The sequence below is a fragment of the Sinocyclocheilus anshuiensis genome, unplaced genomic scaffold (assembly GCF_001515605.1).
Source record: "Sinocyclocheilus anshuiensis isolate Anshui unplaced genomic scaffold, SAMN03320099.WGS_v1.1 scaffold235, whole genome shotgun sequence".
Lineage (NCBI taxonomy): Eukaryota > Metazoa > Chordata > Actinopteri > Cypriniformes > Cyprinidae > Sinocyclocheilus > Sinocyclocheilus anshuiensis.
Genome location: NW_015552562.1, coordinates 686,648 through 702,951, shown reverse-complemented (window position 1 = coordinate 702,951; position 16,304 = coordinate 686,648). Strand labels below are relative to the sequence as shown.

The following is a 16,304-nucleotide window of genomic DNA, read 5'->3' as shown; positions in this document are numbered from 1 at the left end:
TATGTATGTGTGTGTGTGTGTGTGTGTATATATATATATATAGCTTACAGATTTTTAGCTTTCAGATCCTGTGACATAATGGGATAGGACAAAGGTTATATCATGAATACTAGGTCTTTGGACAGCTTACTCAACTGACATACTGCTTTTTGCATACTTTATCATATGGAAATATGTATAGGCCTATTCAGAGACTGAACATGTAATGAGAACGTCAAGTGTGAAACACATTTTTCTATACATTTAAATCAATATCACTTGTCACAGAACTGTTTTTATATTAATATTTTTAATAAAATGACTTGAATAATAGTAGCCTAGTGACTATAATAATATTAAAGCTGCTAGATTTTTCGCCAAAAAACAACGAAATTCTATTGTTGAGGAAGTTCAAACCATTGTGCTCAAATTTGTCACATTTACTAGGGTAAAACTATTAATTTACATTTAGTCATTCGTTTGGTCTTCAGGTCACGTCCATAAACACAGAAGTTTGGCTACTAGACTGTTGCTACAATAAACAGTTGTTTGAGCTAGTCAACAGGATAGCAATTAGCACGGACAATCCTTAACGGCAGCTCTCGCTGATGACCTCTTGAGAATCACCCTTTCAAAACAAACAAACCTCGAACTGCGGAAAGTCTGTATTTCAAAAAACGGAAAGCTAAACCTGTGCCAAAAATAAAACCTGAACCACAACTACAGATATGACAGCCAGCTTACTTGCTCAGATGAGGTCTTTTTGTTTTATACGCTTTGTTGGAAAATGTTCGCACAGTCTGGTGGTCTTGACGCAGTATGACAGATCCGCGCTGATATGGTGATTACCGGTAACCATGGAGACTCCGCAAACTATCGCAGAAGCACAACTGACGTAAAATAACGTAATTTTATGTTTCAACCACAGATGGCGATAGAGGCCGACGTTTAAGTAGGCTATAATGCTAAAGATATCCATTACAATATCAAAGGTGCAGCAGCGGGTAATATTGACAACCAACGGTTAAAATGAGCGCTGCATTCCAATTTCAAAATTTTGAATTTTGAGAGCGTTATTTCCCGCCTCCTCCTCCTCAGACTCGACGTTTACGCGGGTTGCCAGATTGAGTACAAGCCCAAGAAGCAACTGGATTGAGGAACAAGCCCAATTGACAAAGGAAGATTCTTTATCTGCCTTATCTGGTCATAAAGCCTTTTAGGTAGAAGCTTTTTTGGTCGACTAGAATATGAGTTTGTTTGCTGGATTTCATGGCTGCAATTCAGTGTTTTCCGCTGACTGGCATCCCCGGGTGTTGAAATACTATTGGGTAAATTGGAAGTGGGCGGAATCTCACAGACAAAAATAAAAACAGATATGCTGACACGGAATGCACATTGAAAGTAGAATTAATGGCTGTAACAATGTTTTCTGAAGAACAAGTATGTAAACTAAGCATGTTTCCTAAATATCTGCAAACATATTGTGGTATTTTTATGCTTTAGTTAAGTCAAAAAGAAGAAAGAAATACATACAACACGTTGAAGTTATAATAATAATAATAAATCAAAAAAGAGTCAAAAGTAATACATTTCTGAATTTACAGTAGGGATGTTTTCAGGGCCTTACTGATGGCCCTGATAAGGAACTTTTTTTTTATCTCACTACATTTTTCAGCATATGATGACCTTCAGAGAGAAGTGTAAGCTGCTGATGTGGTGTAAAGTTCTCATCTCGCTCGGTCTGATGTGACTGTCATTGGTCAGTCTCCTTACTGTCATCTGTAAATATAGGGATTGATAAATATAGTCACAGCAACCGGATGCCCATGATGCTGATGCACCACTTTTCATCATAATTCTGCACCCAGAACCAGACTGGGCCCCTTAAATAGTAATGTGCTAAAACACAAATAAGGGATGCGTGATCACATTGGAGAAAACCTGCTGTCGGGTGTTGATTCGCACTGTCTGGTGAGTGCCAATGGGGACGCGCGTCAGTTTTATAGCTGAGCCGGGAGGAGAGGCGTTGGCAGGGAAAGAAATGCACTCATCAATGTTTATTAATCATTTGCGTGATATGATACTGTAGAATTGTGGTATTTGAGCATGCACAATCGTCTTTGGCTACAAGTCGATTAACTTAATTAGTCACAGGTCTGTGTGAAAGCCATGCAAAACTGTTTCTGGTATAAGCAAAAAGCCGTAAGTGTCATTCTATCAGCTGTCAGTCAAAGTCATCTGCTGGGCCTGCTTTTTCTTTTTTAACACACACGTCGGAGTGTCTCAAGCTGTTTGCAAGGAATCAAGCGTCAAATTTTCTACATGAACCACATGAAACAAAGGAGCAACAGCTCACACATCAGAAAGCCCACTGTGTGTATCTATGAAAAGGACAAAAACTGCAAGAGGAGATCGAGTGATAGGGCCAAGAAAGCTGATACAGCATTATGAATAACTTGCTCACCAATGGATCCTCTGCAGTGAATGGGTGCCATCAGAATGAGAGTCCAAACAGCTGATAAAAACATCACAATAATCCACACCAATCCAGTCAATCAATTAACATCTTGTAAAGCGAAAATCTGCATGTTTAACAAATCCATCATGAAGATGTTTTAACAATGAACCATCACATCTGGTCGAAATATGAGTTCATAATCCCTAATAATGCTTTCTCCAGTAAAAAGTCCATCCTTTGTTTTCCTTCTTGTTAAGCAAAAAGCTGTGTGTTTGTAAGAAACAAATCCATCATTAAGGAGTTTTAAATTTAACCATTGCTTCTGGCTAAAATACAAATCCATAATCCATAATAATGCTTCTTCCAATGAAAAAATCCATCCCCATTCTCCTCTCACATCAAAATCCACCAACATATTTGTTTAGAACTGATTTGGATTGTTTTGCTTGCTTAATTTGTGCATATTTCTCTCCTGATTCAGATGAGATGACTAGGACTTTTAGCCGTATTTTAGCTGGAAGCAATCATTTTAAGTTAGAAACCTCTTATCAGCTGTTTGGACTCTCATTCTGACGGCACCCATTCACTGCAGAGGATCCAATAGTGAGCAAGTGAAGTAATGGTCTATTTCTCCAAATCTGTTCTGATGAACAAACAAACTCATCTACATCTTGGATCACCTGAGGGTGAGTACAATTTCAGCATATTTTGGTTTAACTAATCCTTTAAACTACATTATGATTGCTAGTTTGATATTACTTTTATACAATATTTAATATACAATAGTTAATATTTGAAGTTAATAATAAGTGTTAAATAACACACGAACAAGAGCTTTGAGTGATGAACAAAGGTGCTACATGTTTCATCAGCTCTGCCATGTGAAAGACAAGGTAGATTTCTATCTGCAAAGAGGTATTGCACATGAATGATTGTTATGATTCTTTTAACCTCCCTCACTGTCTTTGTCCACGCAACACGCTATTAACTGATGTTTCTGTGTAATTACTCTGTCTGTGTGTTTTACAAAAACGCAGACACTCACAAAAGAGGCTGGTATGTTTTCAAAGAAGCTAAGCGGCATGTCTGCAATAATTTAAATATTTGTAATCAAAACGGAAAACTCTCACTGACTGTTTTGGGTATACACAAAAAAAGCCTCGCCAATCAAAATAGTGTTGCGAAAGCACAATGTCAAAAGCAATTTACTTTCGAAAGATCGATGTAACCGCTGATGAGCATCTTCGGTTTAGCTCATGGATTTTGGATCGGCAACAGTCATTGTGCATTAATTAGAGCTCCTAACACTGATTCACAAAAACCAATCAATTACCGTTCTAGACTTGACTGGCAGTACCCTATAATTGGGTAGCTGTTTTCCTTTTCTCAAGTGCCCCGCAGCCAATCGGTGCAGACCAAACAGGTGGCAGCAGAGGAAACAAGCTCTTCCAGTCCATAAAACTGGCTAACTAGCTCCTGAAAGTTGCCAGCCTGCAATTATCATATCATTTGTGTTGTAAATCACACTGCTTCTTGTCATGGTATCATCACATGCAGCAAATATAACCCCCCACCACCAAAAAATGTTTGGGGAAAAAAAGAGTAAACATATTTCAGGCCATTTTCAAAAAAGATCGTTTCATCGCAAATATACCTGTGTATAGTAGCTGTGAAAACTGTTCATAAATCATAAATATGTGTGACATTGTCCCTCCCTACTGTACTACGTTGCACAATAGACTCAAACGCAGCTAGTATGTACTTCCTCCTTCTCAAGTCCAAACATCCCCAATTCCAGCTTACCCACCCACATACCAAATTATTATCCTGTCATCTAGACACAAGGATGTACGACATTTTTATAATGCCTTATGTCCATCATATCTTAAATAATTGGAAAAGTAATAATCCTTCCATCTGGTTTTTGTTTTCCATTGGCTGTTATAATCATGACAACCCATAGACTAATATGTTGTTTAGTTTAGTCATTTGCGCAGTTATCGGATAATTTTATGAATACTTGTAATTAAAACACATACAACACTGAACAGTGACACTGTTGTTTATAGCCTCGCTGAGGTACTGTATGTTCTCACCCTCTAAACACATGGTAATTGCTCAGCTGCAGTTGATACAGCCACAAATGAGGCAAATTAGTCACTGGTGTAAAAAATAAAAAGTTAAGAAAACTTAAAGGGGTCCTGTTATGCTTTTTCACTTTTTCAACAGGACTGAAAACAGCAGCTGTATAACAAGCAAATATTAATTTTCATTGTTTATTAAACACATGTAACATTATTTCAGGTTTTTCCTCATTTGTCCTTATTGTTAAAATATTAGTTCTTTCCTGAGACTTTGTTCACAGCTGTAAAAAAATAAAAAGTTAAGAACTTAAAAGTTTAAGGCAACCAGCTTCAGCAGATTTTTGAGTTTTCTCAACTTTTTGTTGTATAAACTGAAAACAAGAAGTTGAGAAAACTCAAAAATCTGCTGAAGCTGGTTGCCTTAAACTTTTAAGTTTTCTCAACTTTTTATTTTTACAGTATAGATAAACAACTAGATAAGGTTTTTTTTTAACCAACGGAGATCATGATTTATATAAAACACCAACTTGTAAAGAAATTGTCTTAAAAATAAATAACATATTAAGTAAATGACTATCAATTTTTATCTTCCACACTGAAAAAAAGGCTGTAGAATGAGTTTTCACTCAGAAATCGCTGTAGTGAATCTCACAAACATAGTAACACTGAATTAAATATGACATTTTAAAGCAGAAAGACATAAACATACTCCAGTAATCTTTGTTTTATTCATAACTTTGAAAACTGTTATTGTTATAAATACATTTTGAAAAATATTTTTGATTAATTTGTTTATTATTATTTAATTAGCCTATTATTTAATGTCAATATTTATAAAAAAAACAAAACAAAACAAAACAAAAAAAATATATATATATATATTAAATTTATTTAGTAATTTAAATAAGTATCACCAAACTGGAATAAAAATAAAACAAATTGGTTTAGAAACAGTTTTCTCTAAGAAATTGCTAGTAAATTTCCCAAAGAAATACAAAGAAACACCTGAAGTAACATACTGAATTATATGTGAAATTTTGAAATATTAAAATTGAAATAGTATTTTGTTGTTGTTGTAAAATGTACAATAATCTTTGTTTTAGTTTGAAAAATATATTTTTTTACAGTATATGAATTATAAAAGTTATCAAAATTAATGGACGTGCTGCAAATTCATAAAATATACCTGCTGTATTTTTATTTCTCAAATGTATTATTTTAGTAGTTGCACTCAATGACCAATTTTGCATTCAAAATTAATAGGAAAGAGAATTAAACACAATGACCAAAGTTTCAACAATGCATGTTTTTTCAAAGTTGTAAATAAAAAAATAAAAATGTATTGGATTATGTTTTATAAGAAATTACTATTTCAATCTCCATACCTCAAAATTTAATGTTTAATTCAATGCATTACTTGCCATTTCTTTCTAACTGTAAAAATTTGCAAGCAATTTCTGAGTGAAAATTGTTTCTAGAAGACAAAGACCAATTATGTACGAAAAGAACTGAGTTATCTCTATCATGGACAGACTCGGTTTGCAGGAGAAATAAGCAGCAGCACTAGTTTTGATGAACTCGATGAAGCCAAATCGGTGGCCCACTCCACGCTTGGCATCGGTCCAGATCAAATTACTGTAAATCAGATGAATTATTTCACTTAACATAGTTGGGAAACATCACAGACTGCTCTCTACACCTACATGCTTTCAACCATCTGTTCTTTTGTTTACACCTCTTCATATCCATGGCAACAACATGGGGCAGGTAGCTAGTCGGAAATATTTGTAAGTAACATCGCCCTCATAAGATTAATGAGCGTTTGTGTGCTTTGACACAGAGGAATATTCTGAGACAGAATCGCTTATATAATATACAGTGACTCCAGCATATTAGTCAGTCTAAGCTATTTTACACACTTAATTTCTTCATGCACTGGGTATTAGGCCATCTGTTGCATCATATCTGTGTTGAAATCACTCTTGCTGTCTTCAAAGTTATCTCAAGCTACTATTTATCATCATGTGTTTTACAGCGATAACGTCCTGTCTATGCCATCATTACTCATGCAGACAGAGAGTGGTCATTTTGCATACACAAACACTGTGACTTCGCTGGTTACATTGCGTGAAGTGTGACTATACCCACACAGAATTTATTACGGGGTCATTTCATTTCGGTACACAGAACTAAATACCTGGCTGTCTGAAACATAATAGGTATGATAGAAACAGCCTTTGTTTACACTAGAATGTTCAAGCGAGTGATGTTTTTCACGTAGTGGGTGTTAAGAGTTTAAATTAAGCTTATTATATCTGTTTGAAGTGTTGCGGCGTATGCTTTTTATCCTGTGTCTTTCAGAAGTGTTGTTTCCTGGGGACTTTTCCAGTAATTAAAGAGAATATGAATAGATTGTTCTTAAATTATCTTTCACAGTTTATAGGCATTGCGATTGATAATGAGGCTTGTATTAATGTCTGTGTGTACTGAGGTGATGCAGAGAAGCAAATTGAATTCATTTCTGTCACTCTGGGCCTTAAGGATTAGCAGGTGTAAATTACAGCACATAAAGGTGACATGGATGCATTTCCAGCTGACTGAAATATATATATATATATATATATATGTACATTTAAATGAGCAAGCAGAGAAGTTACATGATCAGATGCACGTAAGTGAACACTTTACATGCTACAAAACACGCATATTAAATCGAAAGAACTTCAGAAACATATTCAGAAGTGACGGTGATTGTGTTTGATACTGTACTGTTTTGCTCCAGTTTTGGCGTGACGCTGACTGCACATGGAAATCCAAAGGTGGAGATGTTTGTGTTCATGTTCAAGCACTTATATGTTGTGTGAGCATGTAAATACACTATTATTGGGAGTATTTCTGAGTACGCTGACTGCACATGGAAATCCAAAGGTGGAGATGTTTGTGTTCACGTTCAAGCACTTATATGTTGTGTGAGCATGTAAATACACTATTATTGGGAGTATTTCTGAGTAACGATACACTTAAAAATAAAGGTGCTTCAAAAGGGTCTTCAAGCGATGCCATAGAAGAACCATTTTTGGTTCCACAAAGAACCACAGTCAAAGGTTCTTTAAAGAACCATCTCTTTCTTACCTTTTAATAATCTGAAGAACCTTCTTTCGCCACAAAGAACCTTTTGTGAAACAGAAAGGTTCTTCAGATGTTAAAGGTTCTTTATGGAACCATTTAGACAAAAAGGTTCTTCTATGGCATCGTGAAGCACCTTTATTTTTAAGAGTGTACCCGTCTGCTTTATGTAAGCTGTGGTTGCTCAGGAATGCAAAAGCAACTTATATTAAAACAAAAACACTTCTAAATAAAGCTCATGCACTAATCAAATCCATTCAATGTAACATAATAGTAATAAGAAACAATAATGGAACAAAGGAATAAATCATTTCCAAACAGACATTAAGTTAACGTTTTATTATCTAATAGTCTGCAGAAAAAAAGTTAAACAAACACATAACAAAAAATGCCTGAAGAATGAAGACAAACAGATGGGATTACAGTGCTTTTCACCTTAAAGGAAACCCAATAAAGAAACAATCTGCTATGAAGTGCTACAAACCATTCTGGGTCTTGGAGGCTAGATTCTATCTATTTTAATTGAGAGAAAAAAAAGAAAGAAATTCAAGCATTTTCTAAGCTTCTCTAGTTCACTGATATTTGACATCAGTTCAAGAGCCATTAAAAAAAGGAAATTCTCACGCAATACAAATCTTTTGTAAGCTTTAACCCGGATGTAAAACGCAAAATAACATTTTGGGTTTGGAGCTCAAATGCATAGAAAAGTCAAATAAATAGAACCATTTCAGATGTGAAACTGCACTAGTGGATTTCTAGAAAGACCGTGAGGGTATTTCACCACTTTAAATTTGCCCGGTTCATAAAATAATGACATTTTGTCACATACAAACATCCAGTTTTTCAGAAGTACATCTATGAGTGATATTTGATTCACACACTGGATCGACCTATTGTCGTTAAGACTGTGGCCGTTGAATGTCTAAAGCAATTTAACACTACAAACATTTATCAATCTATTCATTAAGGTGGTTTTATTACCTTTGCCGTCCGATATACTACTTTATAATGGAAATGTTCTGACTGATGACAAAGGAGCAAGAGAGAAGTGTAACAAAAGAAAGCATACAAAAAGTCTTCATTTCTCTGAGATGGAACGCGATCCAAAACGAAGAGGTCCATGTGTATTGCATACAGTCGAGTCTTTGTTCAGCTGTGCACGATCAGAAGTCAGCGGCAGCCGAATGTCTTAAAAATAAAGGTGCTTCAAAAGGTTCTTCAAGCGATGCCATAGAAGAACCATTTTTGGTTCCACAAAGAACCACAGTCAAAGGTTCTTTAAAGAACCATCTCTTTCTTACCTTTTAATAATCTGAAGAACCTTCTTTCGCCACAAAGAACCTTTTGTGAAACAGAAAGGTTCTTCAGATGTTAAAGGTTCTTTATGGAACCATTTAGACAAAAAGGTTCTTCTATGGCATCGTGAAGCACCTTTATTTTTAAGAGTGTACCCGTCTGCTTTATGTAAGCTGTGGTTGCTCAGGAATGCAAAAGCAACTTATATTAAAACAAAAACACTTCTAAATAAAGCTCATGCACTAATCAAATCCATTCAATGTAACATAATAGTAATAAGAAACAATAATGGAACAAAGGAATAAATCATTTCCAAACAGACATTAAGTTAACGTTTTATTATCTAATAGTCTGCAGAAAAAAAGTTAAACAAACACATAACAAAAAATGCCTGAAGAATGAAGACAAACAGATGGGATTACAGTGCTTTTCACCTTAAAGGAAACCCAATAAAGAAACAATCTGCTATGAAGTGCTACAAACCATTCTGGGTCTTGGAGGCTAGATTCTATCTATTTTAATTGAGAGAAAAAAAAGAAAGAAATTCAAGCATTTTCTAAGCTTCTCTAGTTCACTGATATTTGACATCAGTTCAAGAGCCATTAAAAAAAGGAAATTCTCACGCAATACAAATCTTTTGTAAGCTTTAACCCGGATGTAAAACGCAAAATAACATTTTGGGTTTGGAGCTCAAATGCATAGAAAAGTCAAATAAATAGAACCATTTCAGATGTGAAACTGCACTAGTGGATTTCTAGAAAGACCGTGAGGGTATTTCACCACTTTAAATTTGCCCGGTTCATAAAATAATGACATTTTGTCACATACAAACATCCAGTTTTTCAGAAGTACATCTATGAGTGATATTTGATTCACACACTGGATCGACCTATTGTCGTTAAGACTGTGGCCGTTGAATGTCTAAAGCAATTTAACACTACAAACATTTATCAATCTATTCATTAAGGTGGTTTTATTACCTTTGCCGTCCGATATACTACTTTATAATGGAAATGTTCTGACTGATGACAAAGGAGCAAGAGAGAAGTGTAACAAAAGAAAGCATACAAAAAGTCTTCATTTCTCTGAGATGGAACGCGATCCAAAACGAAGAGGTCCATGTGTATTGCATACAGTCGAGTCTTTGTTCAGCTGTGCACGATCAGAAGTCAGCGGCAGCCGAATGTGACTCAGTTCCTTAGTTTACAAGCCAAGTTCAATTCATGACGAAGTCTGAAGAATGTCTTGCTTTTTTCTGTGGCAGGGATCCATCAGCATGACGGATGTTTATTAGCCGTGTGATATCAGTCTTCTGAAATGACGTCGATGTCCTCAGGGCTGCCCTGCTGAGTGGCCACCCTCCAGCGGCTGATGTGCTGAGTACCTTTCCTCTTCTGCTGCGAGTCCGGTGACTCTTCCTCCAGCTTCTGTCTCTTGTGTTTGGTCCTTCTGTTCTGGAACCAGACTTTCACCTTAACAAGAATGACAAAGAGAGGCCATTTTAATATATCAGCTTAATTAGCAATATTTTTTTAAATGCGTGTTTTTAGTCTTTTCTGATTATAAAAAGATGCAATCCTGTCCTAGGCCTATGCCTGATGAAGGTCAGTGGACCGAAACGTTGCTTGTGATAATAAACTTCAATATTTAGCAAGTATAGATAGTGTGCGGGATTGCATCTCTACTGCACTATATGTGAAAACATATGTGACCCTGGAGCACAAAAGCAGTCTTAAGTCGCTGGGGTATATTTGTAGCATTAGCCAAAAATACATTGTATGGGTCAAAATTATTGATTTTTCTTTTATGCCAAAAATCATTAGGATATTAAGTAAAGATCATGTTCCGTGAAGATATTTTGTACATTTCCTACCGTAAATATATTCAAACTTAATATTTGATTAGTAATATGCATTGCTAAGAACTTAATTTGGACAATTTTAAAGGTGATTTTCTCAATATTTAGATTTTTTTGCACCCTCAGATTCCAGATTTTCAAATAGTTGTATCTCGACCAAATATTGTCCTGTCCTAACAAACCATACATCAGTGGAAAGCTTATTTATTCAGAAAAATTGAGCCTTATGACTGGTTTTGTGCTCCAGGGTCACGTATATATACTATGTGAGCTTTTAAAACAGTATGTTAAAAAGCATTCAAAATAAAAGTTTCATTAAAAATTAACATTCTTAATTTAAAAACGTATCAGAATACAGATAAAACAGTGTGATAAAAACATCCAAAATAACTCATTTAAAACATTCACAGCAGGCAGCCAGTATCTTAAACCACTAGAGAAAATGCTTCTGTTTTGCATTTTTAGAATTAAAAACAATTCTAAATTATATTATCAGCTTAAAAGTTTTGAAATAAAGGTGAATATCAGCATGAAAAGTTTCATTACAAATTAACATTTTTCATTTAAAAATGTATCAGAATACAGTTAAAAGCATCTAAAAAAAAAGTAGATGTAAAAACAAAATAGCTCATTTAAAAGATTCACAGCAGGTGTATCTGAAAGTCTGAAACTACTAGTGAAGATTCTTTACAGTTTTGTAATTAAATAAAAATAATTACAGATTATATTATCAGCATGAAAATTTGAATGTAATGTGAAAAAATGTAATTTAAAAATGTAGCAAAATATAGATAAAACAGTATTTAAAAAAACATCCAAAGTAAAAGTAGCTGTTGTTGTTGTTAGATTTCTTTAAAGAAAGATTTTTATTAATTTTTTTTAAATATCCCATTTCGTAATTAACATGTACTCTTTCTTTTTATAAAGAAAATGTTACATTTAATTAATTAAATTTCAATCATGGATTGAAAAATCAAGTTTTGATTTAAAAGATTCACAGCAGGTGTCTAAAAGTCTAAAACCACCAGTGCAGAATCTGACATATTTCTTATTTTATGTCATAACATTTATTTATTTATTTTTATTTTTTTTGTAATTTTTCCATTCATTTCCAGGTTCAGATTTTAAATCCCAGGTTTTCAAAAGTGCCTCAGACTTTTGGACCCCAGGTATTGCTCAAGCCTAACAATCCTACACAAATATGTATGTACAGACGATTGTGAAAATAGTCAATTATTGAGTGTTGTATACATGCTTTGGAATTTATATGGCCTATCCCAAGGCAAGGAATGATGAATTACTTCCGTCCTGTGAGGAAACTAGATGAGTAAATGTGTGTTCACGTCCCGTGTGTGTGTGTGTGTGTGTGTGTGTGGAATGCAGCCGTGTTCGCCGGAGGGATCGACCCTGACGCCTCAGCCTGCTCACCTGTGTCTCTGTCAGGCACAGCCCGTTGGCTAACTGCTTCCGCTCGGCTCCCACCACGTAATGGTTCTTCTCAAAGGCACGTTCCAGCCGGAGCAGCTGCGAGGGGGAGAAGGCCGTGCGGATGCGCTTGGGCTTGCGAGAGAAAGGTCCGTGTAGCAGCAGGTTTTCCGGGCTACTGTCGTCACCTGGAGACAAGAAATAAAGAGTTCTTGTTAATTAGGAAGTCGACAATTTTATAGTTGTATTTTAAACGAATAAATAAAAATCTAAAACTTTCTTTTAAAATAATCTAAAGAAATCCTAAAAAAAAAAGCAAAAGTATTAGTAATAGTAAGAAGAGTGCAAGTTAATTAGGTATTGGAATATTTCATAGTGTGTTTTTAAATAAATAAATAAATACAAATCTAAAAATGTCTTTAAAAAATAAAAATACAAAATAGAGAAATAAAGAGAGCATGTTAATTAGGAAGTAGACAATTTTATAGGGATTTTGAATAAATAAATAAAAATGTAAGGCGTTCTTTAAAAAAAAAGAGAGAAATAAAGAGTACGCGTTAATTGGGGTGTGTACAATTTTATAGTGGGATTTTAAATAAATAAAAATTAAAAATAAAAATAGAGAAATAAAGAGTACATGTTGGAAGTGGACAATTTTATAGTGGGATTTTAAATAAATAATTAAATAAATAATCATTTAAAAACTGAAAATATAATATAAAAAAACGCTAAAAAAATTTTTTTTGAGAAATCAATTATATGGAATAATTAGGAAGTGGGTTTAAAAAAAAAACTAAAATAAAAATCTAAAATGTAAAAAACAAAATCTACAAAACATAAGGACATCTATACATGCATACCTTTTAAAGATTTTTAACTGTGAATTAAGTGTCAAAATAAGTTTTTTGTGTTACATTTTAGTAACCTTCTGCTGACATCACAATGACATCATTGTATTGCTTTTGAAAAGTAACTATTTGAATTCCCCACGTGTATTCATAAAATTCTTTTAGAGTTAATTCGAATATTAAAATATCTGTCTTACGGCAACCATTACATTGACACGTCTTCGTTTAGCAGATGTATTATTATCCAAAGACTCTGTATGCTTTTATACAAAATAAGTGCTTTACATAGGCACAGCAATGCAGACATTAGGCGCAGGATTGCATGTCTTAATTGAGCCACATGAGTATATTTGAATAATTCCAGGTCTGTTCCAGACACGGCTGATGTAAAGTGTGTTCACACCACATCATTCATACCAACCCAACGTCTCCGTGCATTCAGAGACGAGTCTTTAACCTTCGCCCCTCATAATGTGGCATTATCCTGATTTTCATACAAATGCAAGGCTTTGAAATATTGCTGCTAAAACATAAATAGACATCCGTGGCTGAAAAGATGTAAAACAATCGTGATGAATATGTTAATTGTCAGTTAAGCAAATCTAAATCCCTTACATTTGGGTTGATTATATTCAACATGAGGGAATAGTAAAATTTAGTCTCCATCAGCGTCAGGGCAAACGTGATCTTCGCGTGACCCCAGACAACATCTGGAGGGCAGAGTCCCAATGCCGTTTATTGCAAACACACAAAGAGAGAAAAACATTTTTCATAAACAAATGGATGTGTAATTTACGTGACCACTTTAGTGTTTGGAGAGCTATGCTTGAAAGAATCTTCAGAAAGATGATGACCGCAATCACGTATAAACAAAATATTCTCGCGGAGCGGTTACTGGGAGGATTGTGAAGCGCGCAGAAGTGACAGACCATGATCTTTTGTCAATGAAAAAATAACCAAAATGTTCCAACGTTCGCATCAGGTGTGCAACCGCAAATGTACATCGGTAACATGCAAACGTCTCAAAAAGATGTTTGCTTCAATAACGACTGTTTCGGAGCATCGGCTGAATCATGAATGCGGTTGGTAGGCCACAAAGACCGTCAACTGCAATTGCTAGAAGTATATTAACATATCAAATGGAAGTTTTTTAATATATTCAGTCATCCAGAAATACTTTTACAATTCCAAAGGGCGACTAAATCCTTTAACCATAAATTTAGATAAACTAATTTAACCCAAATCCAAATAGTAAGCCATAAGAGTTAAGTTTACACAGAAGCCATTCAATTTTAACACTGATCAATCAAAGAACGCACAGTGATGTACCAATTCTGAGCACAAAAGCTCACTAATGGCATCACCAGAAGATGAAAAGCAGATTAGCATGAGGCTGTTCAGACTTTAAGTCTCTTTAAAAACTCCGAAACCAACCCTTTATCTGCAGACAATAGCTTTGAACTGACTCCTTTCAGAGGAGCATTAAGCCATCACACAGAAGCAACTTCAACTCTCAGCCTCAAACACCGCAGCTCCTGCTTAAAAATAATACGTCGTCTACACACATCCCAAAGCACAAAAAACACAGTTTTGGCCATTCGCGACATATAGGGCGTTTGTTTCCACGCACAGAACGACGCAGGCCTTCATTAGCAGAGGCTTCCCAAAGGTCCTAATAATGTACAACCTTTACTTCTATTTTACTAAAAGGTGCATATTTTCTGTCACTGCACTGTCATTGACGACTGCTTTCAGCTGGCGTGCTGAAAACGCTTTGAACACCACAGGCAAAAACAATGGAGACACCTCCGTGCAAAAATGAGGGGAGCCGGGTGCAAGAATGTAAATAATGAGTTCTCGGTGGTTTGAAGGTGTTGAAAAGCCCTCCTTAAACCTTCCTCAAGGTGCGCTGAGCGCCAACCAACCGAAACCGAGCTCGGTGGCAACTTTTCGAAACTTTCGCATCAAAGTGTGCGCTCGGCGCTCTCGGTCTGGCATCATCAGCATGTGTGGCATCACCTCGGCCTCATCTCGAAAGAGAGAGAGAGGTGGTGGATCAGACTGGCAGGCCAGAACACTGACTGAGACTCGAGCCTCCTGAAGAGCTGGGAGACCCTCCGGGGCTTTGGACTCAAACACACACTGGCCTATCCACGGCAAGAAAGCCCCCAACATGAGGGAAAGGGAACCAGATGGCACCCAGATCAGCTTTACTATCATTCCCTTGGCACAAACAAGCTTGGTCTTGTCAGTGCTGTTCTCATTAGAGGCAGGGAAAAGGGTGGCCTATAGTGGGAAAGAAAGAGACTGGACCCTTTGGTCTCTCCTACAGAATGTGTCTTCCCTGTGACGCTGCCTCCCTCCAATTTTTCAGTCTTGATCAAATAAAACACACACACACACACAGTCTGGTCAGCTATCCTTGTAGGGACTCTCCATAGGTGTAATGGTTTTTATACTGTACAAACCGTGTTTTCTATTGCCCTACACCAACCCTACACCTAAACCTACCCCTCACAGAAAACTTTCTGCATTTTTACTTTCTCAAAAGTTCAATTACTCTTTTTGAAGAAGAACATGATTATCAAACCTATCAAATTATATTTTACAATTTGATTTTTAATAGGAATAAAAATGTTTTCAACAAACTTTTAAGAAACAAATTAATCCCCATGAGTCTGTGTGTATTCAGGTTTAAGTCACCACCAGGATATATAAACCTGTACACACACACACACACACATGTATATGACTTTAATGCTATTATGATTTTTATATTATTACATTGTTTTATTATTTTATTACATTATACTTTTGCACAAGGCCTCTAAAAAATGACTGCTTAAAAGTCTGCTGATGACACTGTTTATTAATGTCTCTCTCTCTCTCTCTCTCTCCTTGCATATTTTTTTAATTTCCAATAAAAGGTTTGAATAAATCATATATATATATATATATATGTGTGTGTGTGTGTGTGTGTATATATATATATATTATTATTATATTACATTATTTATTACATTATGTTATGGTATGAAGCCTCTAAAAAAATTTTATCAAACTCATCTCAAAATATTATTTTTCTAAATTCTAAAGAAAATTACGTAAAATTATATTATAATATGTATAATACGTAAAAACTGACTGCTTTCTTACTTAACACTGTTAATACATCTATAGCCTATATATGTCTATTCACACACACACACACACACATGTATATATATATA

The 16,304-nt window shown here is 35.2% G+C and overlaps 1 protein-coding gene and 1 long non-coding RNA gene across 2 annotated transcripts in view; both read right to left on the bottom strand.

The window, feature by feature from the left end:
* Window positions 1-822, bottom strand: part of LOC107664746 (uncharacterized) — a 20,815-nt gene extending 19,993 nt beyond the window's left edge. Inside the window, exon 1 of the long non-coding RNA XR_001631486.1 lies at window positions 724-822. This is a non-coding gene — a long non-coding RNA (uncharacterized LOC107664746). The remainder of the gene's footprint in view (window positions 1-723) is intronic.
* Window positions 823-9,300: 8,478 nt separating this feature from the next.
* The window catches only part of LOC107664735 (homeobox protein EMX1-like), a 9,885-nt gene continuing 2,881 nt past the window's right edge, over window positions 9,301-16,304 (bottom strand). Inside the window, exons 2-3 of the mRNA XM_016455383.1 lie at window positions 12,230-12,414; window positions 9,301-10,415 (exon numbers count right to left, since the gene is read on the bottom strand). Of these exons, the coding sequence (XP_016310869.1) occupies window positions 10,248-10,415; window positions 12,230-12,414 (353 nt within the window). The 3' untranslated portion in view covers window positions 9,301-10,247. The remainder of the gene's footprint in view (window positions 10,416-12,229; window positions 12,415-16,304) is intronic.